Consider the following 19,184-nt stretch of genomic DNA (forward strand, 5'->3'; position numbering starts at 1 on the left):
TAATTTTTGATCAATAAGAATAATTTTCCGGCTGCTCTTTTTGTTAGGAACCACGCATCCATGGCTACACGGCAATGCTTACGACAACAATAATCCTGCCATCCTTTCCGATCCTCAATCACGCATTCATTAAGACTTCCCCAACCACCATTAAATACCAACGCCTCGAGCCCGGTAACCAAATCTTTTGAATGAGTACGAACAAACCTTAACAAAACAATGATTTTCGTGCTACTTCCGCGTGCTTCACGAACAACGGAAATATGACGACCGCAGTACGAACGGGTTCAAAATTGCCATGTATATGAGGGGGGGTCCCAGCTAACATTATTCAGGCTTTTCAACGAAAACAAAAATATTACAGCAATACCATGCAGCATACGGTTTTAAGACATGGCCTATGTTTCTTTATATGTTATTTCGTTGAACAGCATGGCTAACGTCAGCCGGGAACACACGGTATATAGAGCTTCTCACTGCGTAGCGCTAGTACAGGACACAGAAAGTGGAGGTACTATGCAATGTGAGAGCAAACTTTATTGGTCGGTAGTAATTGTTTACTCGAGACTACACTCATGATGGACACTGGTCTTCGGGGACGCAGTTGCGTTCGGAGTTGCGGTAGAATCCCTGGGCGCAGTAGCAGCCTTGCTGGCAGTCGTGGGTGCATTGGGGACCGATGGTCTTTTTCTCACACGTAGCCTCCGCGCAGGAGCTACTCACGCATTCCTTCCACTCCTCGTTCTCACGGCATGGCTGTCCAGGTCTTCCTGCACAGCGGAAGAAGTCATTGCGCATATGCGGCAGCGAATACTAGAAAGAGAGAGAGAGAGAGGCAAAGGGAGGACAGGGAGGTTAAGCAAAAAACATCTCCGGATGGCCACCCTGTAAAGGGGGACTGCTAATGCATGCGGTAGATGAGAGAAACAGAGCAGGAGAAGAAAAGGAAAACACAAGTCAAGAAACACGCAGAACAATACCGAACTATTTCTGCGAGCACTCTCACACAGTTTGGCTAGGCATTAAATAGCCATAGGTAGTGTCAACGTCCCACTAATACATTATACGTGTGAAACAGTGCAAACTCACAATTTGTCACAGATTCTTATGCCCTTTAACGCGGCAATGCCTACACGTCAGCTCACGCTCGTGTTCGTGCATGAGCTGACGTGTAGAATTTTAATTCCCGTGAGTGGGAATTGATCAAGCATGTCTGCGAGGGCTGCGCTTTGCTGTCTGGAGGATAGACGACGACGAAGTGATTCTTGTAGGAGGAGGAGGAGGAAAAACTTTATTTGCTCTAATGGTGTAGAAATTAGCGGTGGCAGATGTGGTCGGCCATCTTCACGGTCTTCTTCCCCATCTGCGCAGGGTCAACGCCCCTATTCCAGGGCACCACTGAGGGTGGCTACTCGGCGAGCGTGCCTTACTAGTCCATGCTGGACTTTCGGGTCGCTGCTGGAGAGCACCCTCTCCCACTGCTCCGCACTCGGGTCTTTTAATTGAAGGAATTGCTGATTCTGAACGCATTCCCATGTAACGTGATATAAGGTGGGCTTAGCGCAGCACCAGGGGCAAATGTCTCTATACTGGGTGGGAAACATCTTGCTTAGTGTGTTTAGGTTTGGATATGTTCCTGTTTGCAGCCTCCTCCAAGAGGTTGCTTCATGCTGATTTAGGCTGTTGTGGGGTGGAGGGTATTTGATTCGGACCCCTTATAGTGATTCTTGTAGAGACCGCTGTTCCTTCGCGCTGCAGTATTTTCGATTTTTTCCCGTGTTTTACTGGGAGACCCCGCTCCAATTGCCACGGCAATGGAAGTGGAGTTCGCAGAATGTCGACGCGATGTGACTGCTTCGGCAGGTACCGGCCCGAGGAAGGGAAATTGCCCTCCTAGTCAAGCTGACAGTGAGAACACTGTTGTACTCCTGCTCAAACGATGACGCCTCAGATGACGAAGGCTTCGAAAGAGTGGTACACCGGAAGGCCAAGAGAATAAACATCAGCGGACGGCCTTTGTGAAGTAAGTCTACCGTCACGCCACAATGAAGGCCACCGGCGCACACAATTCTTTTTGTGCCGGACACGCCTGACGACAACCTCAACCGCCTTAATCGAACGCGATTTTCATTTCTCTGGAGGCTGTTGCCCCTGGATAAATCGAGGTTGTCACAATGAATAATCGAAAGAACGTCCTGCCTATTGATGTCCAGAACCAAAGCGCAATCAATGCTTGGATGGCCGTAAAGCCCCTGGGCAACATCAATCTCCACTACCTCATTACGCTGGACAATGAAACCACGGCTGGTGTAGTTTATGATATTGGCACATCGATTAGCGACAGCGACCTGCCAATTTTAATCAAACCTGTGACAGATGATGTTGCCTTACTACAATCTCAGCGCCTTGGCAAAGTCGAACTGTGTAAGGCTCGTGAATAAAAGTGCTGTCTACCATCACGTGTAAAGGTTGGCTACTTCCGGCATGTGGTACGACCTTTCGTACCCAAACCACTCCAGTGCATAAGGTGTCAAGGAAATGGACATCTGAGTGCTGTCTGCCAAAATACAACGATATGTCCATCATGTTCCGAACACCACGACACTGACACTTGCCGTACAACAGAACTCAAGTGCCCAAATTGTCAAGGCTCGCACGCCGCATCCTCAAGAGACTGTCCACACCTAAAGAAAGAGCAGAAAATCTTGAGAAAAATGGCCAGAGATGGATCATCACACAGAGATGCTTCTGCAGCAATAAGGCAACATCGCTCCCGGAAACCAAAGTCTACGAATCCTCTTCCGGTTCAAGGGAAATGTCTCGTCTGGCAACACCGCCTCCTGTTCCATCTGTCTCCAGCAAGAGCATGAATGTAAGCGAGAAAAGCGGCCATGCTATTCATGCTTCATCGAGTGAGGTGTCACCCGCGCTACCGAGGGCATGCCACGCGCCAGAGCCACAGCACATGACTCTCCACTTAACGTCAAATGTCACTTCAATTGACCAAATGTGAGACAAGGATTCACAATTGATTGCTATGCTCAAATCGCTCACTCCGGACACTCCGGCTGCTCGTAGCGCACTGCAAGTACTGGACGCGCTGACTCCAGTACTTCAAAGCATGGCATAGCACCATGGTCCGCTCCTCGCTGCCCGTCCACAAGGAAGTCGAGAAAGCATCTCTATTGCAATGGAATACCCGTGGTCTCAAATAGGCAATTTCAGATTTCAGACACTTTGCCTTCGAAAACCGTTTTCCCATCATGGTCATTTGCGAACCGAACGTGCACTATGTTATACGCATTTCTGGCTATGAGGCATTCATGTCCTCTACCTGTGGTGATGTGAGCAAGGTAATTTTATATAATGGATGTAATCTGACATACGTGTGGCACCCAGTCCCGCCTCACTACGACAACCAGTACCTTTGTTTAATTGTGAAAACGAATAAGGTTACGTTCACACTTGTCGCTGTTTACATTGCTCCTTCAAGTGGCTTCGACTCTAAACGGCTGCACAACGTGCTATCAGCGAATCCCGGCCCTACGATTCTCACCGGAGATTTTAATGCTCACCATCCGCTGTGGGGGACTTGAAGATGGACTCCAGGCAAAGGAGACTAGCATCCTTTGCCACACAGTACGGCCTTTGCTGCCCCAACGATGGTGGTTCGACATACGCGGGCTTACATACAGCAGCTGCCTAGACTTGACCCTGGTTTCTCGGCGTCTTGAAAGAAACGTGCAATGGTTTCCAGACATCGAATCACACAGAAGCGACCACATTCCGACGTCCCTGAAGATCAAGGGACTATCTAAATGCTCCTCCGCGACCCTCCGGCGTATTGACTGGTTGGCGTTTCGGTCGCACATGGACGATGTATGTCAGCAAGGGAATAATTCAAGTCTGGAACACAAAATTCAAAAAGCCATGCAAGAGGCTACGCGTCGTTTTCAGCCTTCCCCGAAATATGAAGATCTTGAAGCCGAACTGCAGCGACTACGAGCAATTCGACGGTGGGCTGAAAGAAGACACAGGAGAACTAAATCCATCCATTATCTCAGAGAGGCAAGGTGGACGCAAAAGAAGATTCAACGCCGCATTGATGCACTGCAATTTCAAAGATGGAAGCGTTTCTGTGAGTCTTTGGATCCACCTCAGCAATTATCTCAAATATGGAGAACTGTGCGTGTACTTCGCGTATGACCGCAACAGCGTTTTCCTTTCAAATCCCTCGCTTTGCACTAAGGTCGCAGTGAAATTGACATTGCTGAAGAATTTTGTTCAAAACTTGCCAGCTTGCAGCTCCAACATGCACTTACAACATGTGCCACTCCTGTGCCACGGGATTCCAGCATGGCTGTAATGTTTTCGCAGGAGAAGCTTGAACCGGCACTGGCGACTTGCAGGTGCTCTTCGTCACCTGGGCCGGACGGCGTTACCTATGCGGCGCTCGCCAATCTTGGGCAGAAAGCGCGATTCATGCTGCTAAACCATTACAACGAGTCTTGGCGCAGCGGTTTGGTTCCACGTGAATGGAAATGCATCCGCTTGGTTCCACGTCTCAAACCTGGTAAATCCCCTTTACATTTGTCATCGTACCGCCCCATTGCTCTGGTCAGTTGCATAGGGAAAATAATGTAAAGAATGATTTTGGCGTGCCTAGAATAGTATCTAGAAAATTACAACGTGCACCCAGGTACTATACTTGGCTTCCGGGTTGGGCGCTCATTCCTAGATAATGTCATCGATTTGGTCACGTTTATTCAGCATTAAAAACCTCTGAAATGACTCACTGCGGCATAATTCCTTGACATAAAAGGCGCCCATGATATTATAGCACATTATGCCATTATAGAGGCTCTGATTGAGGCCGGAATCGGTGGCCGCACTTTTAAGTGGCTGTGCAGTTATTTGACCGACAGGAATTTCTTCGTGATGACCGAGGATGGCAACATGACTCAACACCAAACGTTCCGTGGAGTACCGCAAGGCGGAGTGTTGAGCCCGATGCTATTCAACCTAGTGCTCGTTGGCCTAGTCAGATGCCTGCCCAACTCAGTTCAAGCCTCAATCTATGCCGACGACATCTGCATTTGGGCGTCTGCTGTAACACGACTGCAGGCATGCGCACGGCTACAAAAGGCAGCTACCTTAAAATCACCATACTTAGATCTTAGAGCCTCTTAGAGCTTAGACAGAACTTAGAGCTGTCTTCATAAACATGCAGCCTTGTTACATTCATTCGGAAGGCAATGAAGCGTCACTCTGAGTATGAATGGTCAAGCAGTTGCAAATGCGCGGGAACACCGCTTTCTCGGGGTAATTATCGACCGCGACCTATCATGGAGCCCGCACGTTTCAAATCAAACGAAGAGGTTAATGACAATAATACATCTCCTCAAATTTCTCGGCGGGAAGTCATGGGGAACATTGGTGCTGTCAATGCTGCAGCTTTATGACGCCTTGTTCCTCGATTTCGCAAGATACAGCCTCCCTGTGCTTGGTAACACCTGCAAAACAAACCTGCCTGTACTCCATGGACTAAAAGCTCAAGCCCTAAGGGCGTGTCTCGGTCTTCCGAGGTGTGCGTCTACAGCGGCAATGATTCTCATAGCCAGACATCACCCAATATCAACACACTTGGCAACCGACGCTCTCAGGGTGCATATTCGGCATGGTGCTCAACATCTCACCTTCTCACCATCTTGCCGCTGTACCCGCAGAAAGGCCACACGCAACTTTCAGTCGTTTCACTCATCAAAATTACCTTATAAATATGACGGAAATGATACAGAACAGAGCAGCCCGGCTCATATCCCGTAACTACAGTATAAATTCAAGCATTACACAATTTAAACTAGACCTACTGCTGCCTCCATTAGATATCCGCCGCAACATCGCCCTTGTGTGCTTATTCCACAAATATGTTTACACTAATAAACGAACCCGGTTACAACTACACATACCCCACTCTTTTTCACGCAGATTACATAATCAGTTCAGTTTCATGCGCATATACGGTAAAACAAATGCATTTAATTCATCTGCACTACCACGTGCCATTCGTCTCTGGGATGACCTCCCTGATAACATAGCCTCCATATCTAATCCTGACACGTTCCGCTCTCAGTTACTCATGCTTTTCTCATTTAATACCGTTCACGAGTGACCAGTCTAGTGTATGTTATGGTGCATTTCTGCCATGTTGTATATCATTTTCATAAACGGTATTCCTTTGCTCTGTTAACAGTAACAAGTTTTCGTGTGCCTTCAGATATTGCTTCCTATTCCTAGTGCCTTCAATATTATGTAACAGGGTGATCTTTTTATAGCACTGTTCCTATTGGAAATTTGTACTTTTTATACCTTTACTGTTTACTATGCCCCCCTTACTTTATGCCCTGTCATAGGGCCTCTAAGGCTCTCTTGAATAAATAAATAAATAAATCATTGTTGCCAAACATACCTCATTGCCGTCGAACTGCATGCCTGCAGCATGACCATTCTCACCTTTATGGCGCCTGCACAGACCTGAAGTATGCCTCACCATCCCAGGAACCACGAAGAAAGCTAACATGCAGTCGTTTTTCCTGAAGCAGACCACATTAGGACTTTTAGATGAGCTGCACAGTGGCCGCATGCACGTTTACATCGATGGCTCAGTCACATCTGCACGTTCAGCTGCCTGCTGTGGTGATACCAATAAGATCCGTCGAAATGTTCCTAAAAACATCACATGTATAATCAACAGCTGCTGAACTGGTAGCCCTGCGTGCGGGTCTTCATTTCATTCAGGAGAAACCACCCCATGCATGATCAGTCTTCTGGGATTCCAAGGCAGCCCTACAGAGTGCACTCTCAGGGCTGCGCCGTGGATCAAATGAGCAGCTCACCGCAGAGATCAGAGAAATCCCCCATCGCATAGTTGACGAAGGACACAATATAATATATCAGTGGTTGCCTAGTCACTGTGGCATTGGTACAGTAATTGGACTCCCTGGTACAGTATTCGGCCACAACCTCTCAAATGAAACTATCTCCTCAATGAACCAATGGCCCACAGCCCCCAGCGGCTGCGGAGCACCTCACCAAGGCGGTGGTCAGACTTGCAACGCAGCAGAGGATGCTAAGAATAGCTGGGTCCGGACAGGCCTCCAATGGAAACTGACCCTTGTAACGTGTAACACCCGAACCCTCTCGAGTGAGGCTAGCTTAGCAGGACTCTTCGAAGAACTATCAGACATTGTTTGAGATATTATCGGCCTTAGTGATATTAGGACTGGTGAGGCTTACACATTGCTGAATAGCGGCCATGTCCCCTGCTATAGAGGTCTCCCGGATAAGAAGCAATACTAGGTAGGACTCCTCATTCATAAGGACATAGCAAGCAACATTGGCGAATTCTACAGCATCAACGAGAGGGTAGCAGTAGTCATAATCAAACTCAATAAGAGCTATAGATTAAAGGTAGTACAAACCTACGCTCCAAAGTCCGGTCACGACGAGGAGGAAGTTGATCAGTTTTATGATGATGTTGAATTAGCGATGACAAAATTGCAAACGCGGTATACAAAGTAATGGGGGATTTCAATGCAAAAGTGGGGGAAAAGCAGGCGGATGAACAGCCAATCGGCAACTACGGTGTCGTTTATAGAAATGGTAGAGGTGAGATGCTGGTCGAATTCGCAGAAAGGAGTGAGCTGAGAACAATGAACACTTTTTAATGCGACAGCGTTAAGGAGCTCGTGTCGCAGAGAAGACGTTAAAGACCTAAAAAAATGTAGCCCTATTAGCTTACTCCCAGTACTATATAAAATATTTACCAAAATAAACTCCATTAGAATAAGGACAACACCGGACTTTAGCCAACCAAGGGAGCATGCTGGCTTCAGAAAAGGTTACTCTACAATAGAGCGCATCCATGTCATTAGCCAGGTTATCGCGAAATCCGCGGAGTACAATAAGCCTCTCTGTATGTCTTTCATAGATTACGAAAACGCATTTGATTCAGTAGAGATAACAGCAGTCATAGAGGCATTGCGTAATCAAGGAGTACAGACCGCTTACGTCAATACCGTGGAAAATAACTACAGAGATTCCACAGCCACCTTAATTCTACACAAGTAGGAAGATACCTATAAAGAAAGGGGTCAGACAAGGAGACGCAATCTCTCCAATGCTATAGACTGTGTGCTTAGAAGAAGTATTCAAGCTATTAAACTGGGAAGGCTTAGGAGTAAAGATCGACGGCGAATACCTCAGCAACCTTCGGTTTGACGATGACATTGTTCTATTCAGCAACAATGCAGACGAGTTACAATAAATGATTGAGGATCTTAACAGGGAGAGTGCAAAAATTCGGGCTGAAGATTAATATGCAGAAGACAAAGATAACGATAAATAACCTGGCAAAAGAACAAGAGTTTAACATCGCAAGTAAGCCTATAGAGTCTCTGAAGGAGTACGTTTACCTAGGTCAACTAGGTAAACCATGAGAAGCAAATTCACAGAAGAATAAAAATGGGTTGGGTCGCATACGGCAGTCATTGTGAGCTCCTGACTGGGAGCTTACCGTCATAATTGAAAAGAAAAGTGTACAATCAGTGCATTTTACCAGTGCTGACACACGGCGCAGAGACTTGGAGGCTGACAAAGAAGCTTGAGAAAAAGTTAAGGGCCGCGCAAAGAGCTATGGAACGAAGAATGCTAGGCATAACTTTAAGAGACAGAAAGAGAGGGGTTTAGATCTGAGAGCAAATGGGTAAAGGCGCTATTCTAATAGACATTAAGGGAAAAAATGGCACAGGGCAGGTCATGTAATGCACAGACTAGATAACCGTTGGACCATTAGGGTGACAAAATGACTACCAAGAGCAGGGAAGCGCAGTAGAGGACGGCAGAAGACTAGACGGTGCGTCGAAATTATGAAATTTTCGGGTGCTAGTTAGAATTGGTTGGCGCAGGACAGGGGTAATTGGAGATCGCAGGAAGCTCTTCGTCCTGCAGTGGACATGAATAGGTTGATGATGATGATGATGATGATGATGATTATGATGATGATGATGATGATGATGATGATGATGATGATGATGACGGCGATGATGATTTTCTTATCGGAATGGATAACAACCCATTTTGTGACTTCTACGGGTGCTATGAAACATTCGCGCGCCTTCTTTGTCAGTGCTGTCGTTTCAACCCGCAAAGTGCAGTCCTCTCAGCCACCCTAGACAAACTGGACAAGCACCCATTGACAGAAAACAGGATCCTTGGAAACTGGCCTACGCGAACATCAGCGCGATCCGCTATGAAGACGCTGCTGCGGTACTTAAAAGACACTGGACTTTCTGACAAATTGTGACTACACTGTGTGACGTAGCCTTGTACGGTGACACTGCGTAGCACTAGAAACGCCTTTGCCGGCTGCGCGCCAGTACCCACAGAAACAGTTTGTGTGTACGTGCGTGTGCCTGTAGGTTTTTTTTATCCTTCTCTCTCTCACCTATCGCATCCCCTTGCTCCTCCCCCAGTACAGGGTAGCCAACCGGAGATAATCTCGGGTTAACCTCCCTGTCTTTCCTTTACCTCTCTCTCTCTCTCTCCATCTCTATCTCTATCTATCTATCTCTCTCTCTCTCTATCTCTCTATCTCTGCGGGTTGGAAATGAGGACACTCGCAAAGAGGGTGCACGATTGTTTCGCCGCACCCGCAGACGTCAAACAGTGGGCAATGGGCCATTCCGATCAGAAAGGAGTACGCCATTTGAAAACGCTACTCCAACCTACAGACAGACTACAAGGGTGCAATCACGTCATGGAATGTCGGACAGAATACGGAGCTGTAAGCTTGTGTGCAGGGTATACTATTTCTAAGTGGTAAATATATGCGTTCGGAATGCCGCGTTTAGAAGCGATAGGTAGTCAGAGTAATACTTCACAGGTGGTAGACTAGTAAGTATGGCGCTGCGCCACTGACGCGGGTTCAAAATCGGAAATGCAAACAAAGCTCGCCCACTTAGGTTTACGTGTAGGTTAAAAAAAACCCTGGCAGTATACGTTATTCTTGATTCCTCCACTACAGTGTTTACCTAAAGCTCGAACATTTTATTTTCTTGCAAAATTTCATCTGCATCAAGTAAGTAGCCGGTGGTTCATCGCCTTTTGCCTTCCCTCCTCGATTTCGAACCACTGAACCGCTATTAACCGCAGTTAGTGCATTACCACTTTCATCGCGGATAGCTGCTTAGAAGGCTGCTTTTACCAAGGAACGCGTGTTAGGAATACTGTTGTATCAAATACGCACTCTATTTTGCCGAAGAGACTTTCAAACCGTGTACGGAACCATCTCGTCCCACTTCCTAGTTTCTCGCGTTTTGAGGCCGTATTGTGCAACATAACGTGTTTATGCAATGCAATATACAACGAAACAGCGCCAGTTGCATTCCTATACTTACTTTCAGAATACTAGTAGTCTTACAGGGAGACAGCTGGTCAGAATACATATATTACACTGAAAAGGCCTTGAGACTACTTCATACATATATACAAAAGATCTGTCGAACAGACTTCTATAGCAAGCAGGCGTTCAAAATACCTCATCTACAGGGGAAGCGTGTTCGGAATACTATTTCTATACCCAATACGTGTTCAAAACTCTACCTTTTTAAGGAAAGATGAATTTGAATGCTCCCTTCACAGCAAACTGTTCTTTCAGTAATGCTGATTTTAAACGAATAAAGGCGTTGGGGAATACCATGTTTGAGATAAGAGCTGTTCGCAATTCCACGCGTAGGCTTGAGACAGTGCATTTCAAAATATATGTCTGTCGAACATAGCTTTACAGTTGCGCAATGAATGCTACCCAGCTGGTGTTTTTTTTTTTCTGAACATGGAAGCCTGGCCATACGAACGATATTAGCCGCATTCTAAAGAGCCTCGCACCCTGTCCAGGCGTTCCGTACGGCCGAGCTAGTCCTGCAGCTCATAAAGCACCGCTATGTTTGGTGTAGCGACGGAGCAGATATCTTAGGGTCGGCGCGCATTGCTTCTCAGCGGAGGTCTCGGAGGCTCACGCATGCATTTACACGTCGCGCCGTACTCGCTAGGTTCTATCGCAGCAGAAAAACACACGTGTTGCGAGAAAAAGAGAGTCGGGGCTGTGCAGGCGCGCCGACAAGGTCCCTTTACATTTCGCGCCTTCTTTTTGTTATAACAGTTATATTTTATTTCATTTTCATTTTTATTTTTTATTTGTGCTTTCCTCATGGAGTTGCACCTATGCCGTGGACTTGCTGTTCCATTTGCTGCAAGGAGACAGCTTAAGCCAAGGGCTCAACGACGCTCACTCGCACGCAATATCGCATTTTTGACGTAAAACATCCTTAAAATCGCATAGAGAAGGGGGATGGGTGAGGGGGTGACTTGATAAAAACCCATGAAACGAAAACATGTTAAATCGTTATTCCTGTTATATTTGTGAACTGACCCTCCAGGCGCGTCGTGTACAGGAGAGAGGCCATTACTCAATTGTGCATACGCCGCGTGCACAGACAGCGCCACTATCGCGCCATGCATGACGTCATCATCATCATCATCATCATCATCATCATCCGCCTGGCTACGCCCAACGCAGGGCAAAGGCCTCTCCCATACTTCTCCAACAGCCCCGGTTATGTACTAATTGTCCATATCGTCCCTGCAAACTTCTTAACCTCATCTCATCCGCCCACGCATGACGTAGTTTGAGCTAAATGTAGCCTTTAACTCGGCATTCAGAGAGGCACAGTTCGTCAGTACGTTTCTCGATCCAAACTGGAGTGGTTACGTTGGAGACAGAGTTCCCTCAGCCATAAGTAAGTATAAACCATCAAACTGACATCAGTGCTCATAAGGAGTCACAAGACCCACAAGGGCGTACTTCGTCGTAGAAATATTAAGCTTGCTCAACTATGTCCATACAGAATAAATATATCGAAACATATCGGATCTGTTCGACCACGACGAAACGTGTCCATTTTCACAGGGAGCGTAAATCTAAGTGATTGAGGCAAGCTCAGGAAGTCCCAACCAACTTCTAGTGCGACGTGCTTAGGCACCGCTGGGCAGTCTCGGACGCCGCCAGTATGCTGGTTATTTTTTTTCCCCTATTGCCTAAACACTGTCCGCAGAACTAATGGACCCACTTCGGAAAGGAACTGAGCACGATTGCAAAATTCAACCATATAACCCCCACTAGCTGTTGCATAAGTCAGGCATGTAACCTATCAAATCCTTGAATTTGGTTACGTCCAGTAATTTCTCTGCCCTGGTAGAGAATATAGCCTGAAGCAGGCGCAAGGTGTTTCATGTAACGCCACAGCTGCTTCGACAGTGATGCAACATAACAGGTAATTTTTTTTTCTGGATGCGGATGATTTTCTTATCACCCTGCACCTATAGCAGAACTGCACCCTTACAATACAGGAACTAGGCCCAACACTACAGCCACCACTCGTGGCGTGGCATGCGAACGGATTCAAAAAACTCGAGTAACACAACGACGAGAGACCCCAGATGCACTCTTACAACAACTGCTCGGAATAAGATTCCTTTATAACTAAAGCTTTATTGATCTTTCTTTCTCTCTCGCTCGCGGCTGATATTGATTACATCAAAAGCCTTCCTTCGTTCAAGCCGTCGAGATCAGCTCAACAGAAGAACCTGGCAAACTTCCGGCATAAAATAAAAACTAAACATCAGGCTCAGTGTTTCTCAGTTAACAAAATCGAAGGACTGAACCATCAATTATGATGACAGCCATAATTTCACTATTGTATGTACCGCTCGTCTGCCTCTCCTTCCTCTGTGTACGAGATGTGTTTCTTCTTTTCTTTTTCAAAAAGTTTCAGTTATCAGCTGTGTATGGCAACTCTATAGCTCAACGGTTAGTCAATCATTTCCGAAGTCCATGTAAGGACGGCAAAAGAGTATCGACTAAAAGATGAAGGTTCCATTCCTGTGCTGTATTTTGAGGGCCTAAATTTGCTGTTAAGTTATGGATATAGAAGGCCAACCTTAAACTTAATTTTGGATGCCAGATGTAGCGGTCCTGCGTCAATATTTCGTCGCTGCACAATCGCGTTTACGCCAACGTTTCCATGCTCGGCAATCACAATTTCACCAATGAAGCGATGACTATAGAATACGCCACAACCTCCCAGATAACGCAGCCTCTATCCACTGATATCAAAATACACGCGCATGAAATTATACTTATCCAGGCTACTCTCCCCTGCAGCAGGAACTTGAAGTGTTCAATGTTCTCTAATTATGTTTTTACCATTCAGACTCGACAGGGAAGTGCTCGCATTCCTTTGCTGAACCCTCTTTGGCAGCAAACGTCATAAAAAAGAGTAGTTCGCGTAGCTTCTAAGGCCAAACACTAAAGCATGCACCAAACACTATTCGATGCACCGTAGAAACTACCGGCATCAGGGAGTTAACACAGTGAGTCATTGTATTATGAGAGATGGCTCACATACCATAGTGCTATGTAAATGTGCCTCTCTAAGTCGATGTATGTATTCTACAAGGGAAGCATTTTTGACATTATTCAGATACACTTACAGTACCAAATGACATGAACATAATTAAGGTGCCGCATTTCATGCAGAGACTCGATGCGGCAGCTCACTGGTTATGGCGTTGTGCTGCTGAGCACGAAGACCTTGGTTCGTGTCGTGGTCACAGCGGCCCAATTTAAACGGGGTGGAATGCGAAACCATCCCACTTGCATGCTTTGAGCCCAAGCAAAGGCACTCTAAAAAAAGTGCAATAACTGCTAGTTGCAATAAATTCAAAACCATCAAATTACCCTATTTTTAGAATGCCCTAAATGTTTAACGTGAGCGGTGCCTCTGTATGCCAGAAAGTATAGGCAGAAACTAAAGACAGGCGATGGGGACGCCCAAGCTAGCATTCCGCACGAACTTCTCGGGACGTCATGAATTCTGACAGCTTCCTTAATGGCTTACGCTATCATTGAGCGATAAAAACAATCGCATTGTATTGTAAATAAATGAAGGAGCACTTTTTCTCCCCTTAGAATACCCGAAATTTCACAGATAATTCAAAAGTTGTGACGTCATAACGACGTACTCGCGTGGCGGTTTCGGCGTGAAACTGACCAAGCGAGAATGGTCTTTCATTCACTCCGTCATATTAATCACATTGCACCACCCGGAGCTGGTTCAGTGCTTTTCATTAGCCTTAAAACTTATCTGGAACCCTTTACTACGGCATCTCTCACAGCGCACATGCGATTACTAGGTACGTTACGCTCCACAGAAGCAATCTTTCATGCGGAGTTCTAACTTTTTATTCTCCTACTGCTGCTCGATTACCCGGCGATCGCGGCAGACGCACGACAGGTGGCGTTACCAGACACGTCAACAGCAAACCCTGCAGTCTAAGGTAGCTCCTCATGAGTAATCTACTGCGCCTTATCACCGATGTTGCTCGCCAACTATTTCTTCAATAAATGACACCCCTTTCGACTTCCATTGCGTCGTGGGGTGGGCCGTACCTCCCCTTCCTTGTTGCGGGCACTGGTCCAGTCGGACGCAGTTTCGTTCGTCGTTACGGTAGAATCCGTCGGCGCAGTAGCATCCCTGGCGGCAGTCAGCCGTGCAGGCGGGCCCGATGACGGGCCTGCTGCAGGAGGCCTCGGCGCAGCTGCTACTCACGCACTCCTTCCACACCTCGTTGAGGCCACAATCTTGAACGGCCGGCAGTAACTTGTACAGCTCGGTAGCGCTTTCGCTGTCTGCACAAGAGCGACGCATTTGTGGACATGGAGACGCGGTCGTCGTCATCACCATCACTTAAGTTTTCTGCTGAACAATACCCCCTTCCAAAGATTGTTAATAGCAATCTTTGGGAACTTCACGCACTTTTCCGCACGATGTCCGTTTCTAACCTCTCTCCTTGGGCCACTTAGTATTTGACACTGGGTATGTGCTCGCGCAGACAATTTGGGAATAGACAAGTTGGATTATTGGGTACATGCAAATGAGGCAGAGTTGCATTCTAGCTCTTACCAGTGTTAGTTTAGCAAATCCCTCCTGATGTCGTAGTCATAATGCTCGACATCGTCTCCGAGGACAAAAAATATGTAACCCAGGAATTCTTCCATGATCGGCTAATAGCATTGCGTTACTGAAAAGAGCCATGAACTGAGATGTTTACTATTTAAAGATCTCTGTCTACTAATATTACTCCTGTACTCTCCACGAGTCATAAAATGCAAGGGGGCGACGTATTCCTTAGTGTTCGCACCATGGATATAAACTAGAAATATAAAGTCATGCTATGCATTTAGCTATAAGAAAGCACTGCACTGTTTTTAAAGTAAGATGGCTGCAACTTGTTTTGGCATGTGTGCGCATACGTCTTACCAGAACTCGGAGCGCAGGTCACCACCACGGCCGTCACCAGCAAGAGAAAGCACTTCATCCTTGAAGCTCGTCGACGTCCAAGCTCGGAACCTTAGGGCACAAGTGGTGATCGCTGGAACGGTTGCGCCCCTTTTTGTTCCCTCCTCAATATATCGCGGATGCAGTCATTACAGGGTACGCGATGCTAAATATTGCAATCTCTTCTCTCAGTCTTCCGCTGTGGCTGCTGCGGTTCCGAAGGGAAGTCGGCCGTGTATCTTCGGGAGCACACTCGCGGAAGGCGCTGGGTCGTTTGTTTCTTCTGCTGCCTGCTGATGGCCTTGCATGAGGTTTCGAAGTGTTGTTTCGGTGTAATAGGCCCCTCAGATACAGCCTTTCCGCCGGCTGCGATCCAGCAACTAGGCAGTTGTCCACGGTTATTGCAAATGAGCGAAATATAAATAGCTTGCACGGTCAAAACAGAAAAAGAACAGGCCTGTGACCCGACAGAGGAAGTCACTAATGGAAAGCCTCAACCGCCAATCGGTTCGAAGCCTGTCATAAGGAGATTAAAACTCTGCTTCATTTTTTTTCTCCTTTTCTCCTCTTGTTTTCTTAGTTAACTGCGTGACACGGCATAGAAGAAAAACACGACGTGCTTCCTCTTTCACCGTGACGACAATAATTTCTCCCGCGCTTTTGGAAAAGCACCAACCACACAGGGACTCAGTAGCAGTAGCGTACTCCCGATGCGCAGGTTCGATCCCCAGACACAGTGGCCGCGGCCAGAATGCATCAAGAACCGCAGTATCATAGCACTCACGGGCGTAGAAGTACACGAGGCTGTCGAAATTGCTCCAGAGCCCTCCACTAGAAGGCGTTCCTGTTAACCCCTTCCAGGTTTAATTTATGCGGACGACATTGTGTTGCTAGCTAACAAGCAAAGTTATTGGACATTAAGGCAAGAATTTAGGTTTGAAATTTAGTGTTAGAAAATCAATTGTTATGGTATTCAATGAAAACAGTGAAGAGACAGTGGCAATACAGGGCCAGGAAATACGTCGAGTAAGAGAATATAAATACCTTGGTATGGTGCATAAACGAAGGCAATACAGATATGGAAACACAGAAAAAAACAATGACAGTAAAGGGAAAGAAAAGTGCAGCCATAATGAAGAACAGAGCACTATAGGGATACAATAGGTAGGAGGTGCTCCGGGGTATGTGAAATGGTGTAATGGTTCCAGGACTTACTTTTGGAAAAGCTGGTTGTTTGCTTGAAATCAGGGGTACAATCAGGACTCGATGGGAACCAAAGGTCAGTGGGTCGCCTCGCATTGGGCCCTCACGAGAAGACTACAAATGAAGCTTTGCAGGGTGAGATGGGCTGGACTAGTTGTGAAGTGAGGGAAGCTCACAGTAAAATTGATTATGAAGAACGCCTGGGGAATATGGAAGAAAGTAAATGGGCTGGGAGAGTGTTCAGGTATCTGTACAGGAAAAACACTGATTCACAGTGGAGGAAAAGAACTAGGAAGCTTACCAGCAAGTATGCGGCCTGTAGCGTGGGCAACACAGCAACAAAGAACGTCAAGCGGAAAGTCAGAGAGGATGAACTAATCTCATTGGTGGCGGCAATGGAAAAGAAACCTGCCATGAGTAACTACTTAAGAGAAGAAATGAGATCAGTAAAGAAACAATTCATGATAACTCAAATGAAAGCTCATTACTTTTCGAAGCGAGATCAGGATACCTTAGAACACGCACCTGTAAAGCGAGATATGAAAAGGAAGAAGCATGTAATTGCTTCGGTAAAGCTGGGGAAACGATGGAGCATGTTCTATTGGTGAAATCTGCCCAGCGGTCGATTTCGGCTCCACTGGCCTCCTTGAAACCCTTGCGTTCAGCGAGAGCAATGGTAAAGTAAACATGTCCGCAATAGGCATTAGTAAGAGGTGATTTGAGGATTGGTGGAAGAAAAGTAGGGAAACGACAAAAGACGGAGATGTGGAAAAGCAATGTGCGCAATAGGGAATCAGAAAATCTGGTTGTGGGAGTTCATAGTGCCTTTTTTTTAAACCTAGGTAGAACATTACGCGGTGTAATAGCAAGACGTTGGGGGTGCAACCCACCGCCCCATTCCAAAGGGGACGTTCATAACATCCATCCATCCATCCGATTTCTTGCAGCACGCTAGGCGCTATAAGTCAGCGTTGTCTCTTCGTATTGTCGTTTTCATAGCTAATTTCAAGTATGCATCGATTCCAACTATCCTAAAGTTTCATACCATACGGGTCGGAGTCGCGCAACTACCTGCATACGTGACGGGTATTGCACGTGGTATCACGGCGTGTTTGGTACATATTTCTTTTATTGTTTAGCTGCCTTTAACAGGAAAAAAATTCTTCTCTCGGCGCTAAAGGGCTCTTTGGTCGTACAGTTTTTCGCTAACTCGATTAGACATATCTCTTTCTCGGTTAGTCCAGTGGGTCATTGTATTGGCGCTTTTACTATTACTTGCTGTTTTACTTCTCCATTAATCTGTATTTATCCCTGAGCGCAACTTGATTAGTCTGAAAATATTTTTTTTTAACTTTGGTCATGTGTGTCTACAGGGTGTCCCACGTAACTTGAGCCAAACATTACAAATATGCTAATGTCACATAGCTGGAAGAACCAAGCTAACGTCGTTTGTCGTCGCTTGGGGATACTCATAATACGTTGACCATTCCGTATAAGGAGTTAATTAGTCTTAATAATTATTCAACTTCTCAAATATTATAGTTAGATGAAAAGTGTAAATGAGAAAATTCTAGAGCAACATAAAAAAGTCACGATACAACTACCTGCTTGTCAATACACGCTACGTAAAAGTGTGTTTCCGAGCGTGAAAGAAGCCCGCAAATGCAGGCAAAGTGCTTCGAACGGCCGGTCGAATGGGAACTTTGCGTGTATTTGCGAGCTTCTTTCAGGCTTGAAAGGAGACTCTTATGTTGCACGTATCGATCGACACAAAGATGAATCGAGATTGGTCCATGTTGCAAAAATTAATCTATCTCCAAGCCACGGCAAACAACATTACCTTGGTTCTTTTCAGCTACGTGGCATTTGCATAATTTGTTTTTTTGGCTCAAATTGCTTGGGACACCGTGTATATACAGTACACAGTTCTCTTAGCCTTCCGCTTGAGTGTTTCAATTATTAGTTCTATTAACGTAGTGGATGGCGGCGGAAAATCGTGCGTTTTTGTAGTCCAGGAATTCTAGACATTCTCCTTCGGAACTTCCCGGAGTTTCAAGTAACTACAACGAGAGGGTAGTCCCTTCTAACAACTTGCGCATTTATGGAACATATAGTCGGACCATTAATTGTGCGTTAAAGCAGTGCATTGGTCGGTGATGGGCGGTGAAGTCACACGACAGGAGCAAGTCGTTTCGTTTTGCACATCTTGGGAGCGTGCCTGTCTATGGTTGTAAGCGCGTGCATGCGCCTCTGTGATTGGGTTTGCTTGCGCGCGAGTGCGCGTATGCGTGTGTGAGCGTTCGCGGCGTGTGCACATGGCTGCATTTGCGTGCTCGTGCACTTGCGATGCATGCGATGGTGCGTGTTAATGTGTGCGCACGCAGACGTGTGTGTTTGCGTTTCCTGATGCGTGCGTGCGTACGATTGTGTGCGTGTTTGTGTGCGCACAGATGTCTGTGCCTGCATCTTGTGTGTGTGTGTGTGTGTGTGTGTGTGCGTGCGCGCGTGTGTGTGTGCGTGCGTGTG

At 46.4% G+C, this 19,184-nt stretch overlaps 1 protein-coding gene across 1 annotated transcript; it reads right to left on the reverse strand.

Annotated features, from left to right (window-relative positions):
- Positions 1-517: 517 nt before the first annotated feature.
- LOC135914543 (serine protease inhibitor swm-1-like) lies at positions 518-15,740 on the reverse strand. Its single transcript, XM_065447455.2, has 3 exons — positions 15,438-15,740; positions 14,567-14,806; positions 518-770 (listed from the first exon to the last, which is right to left on the reverse strand). The coding sequence occupies exons 1-3, from the start codon at positions 15,493-15,495 to the stop codon at positions 574-576; spliced, it is 495 nt and encodes a 164-aa protein (XP_065303527.1). The 5' UTR covers positions 15,496-15,740; the 3' UTR covers positions 518-573.
- Between the last annotated feature and the right edge of the window lie 3,444 nt (positions 15,741-19,184).

The sequence above is a fragment of the Dermacentor albipictus genome, chromosome 8, assembly GCF_038994185.2.
Source record: "Dermacentor albipictus isolate Rhodes 1998 colony chromosome 8, USDA_Dalb.pri_finalv2, whole genome shotgun sequence".
Classification (NCBI taxonomy): domain Eukaryota; kingdom Metazoa; phylum Arthropoda; class Arachnida; order Ixodida; family Ixodidae; genus Dermacentor; species Dermacentor albipictus.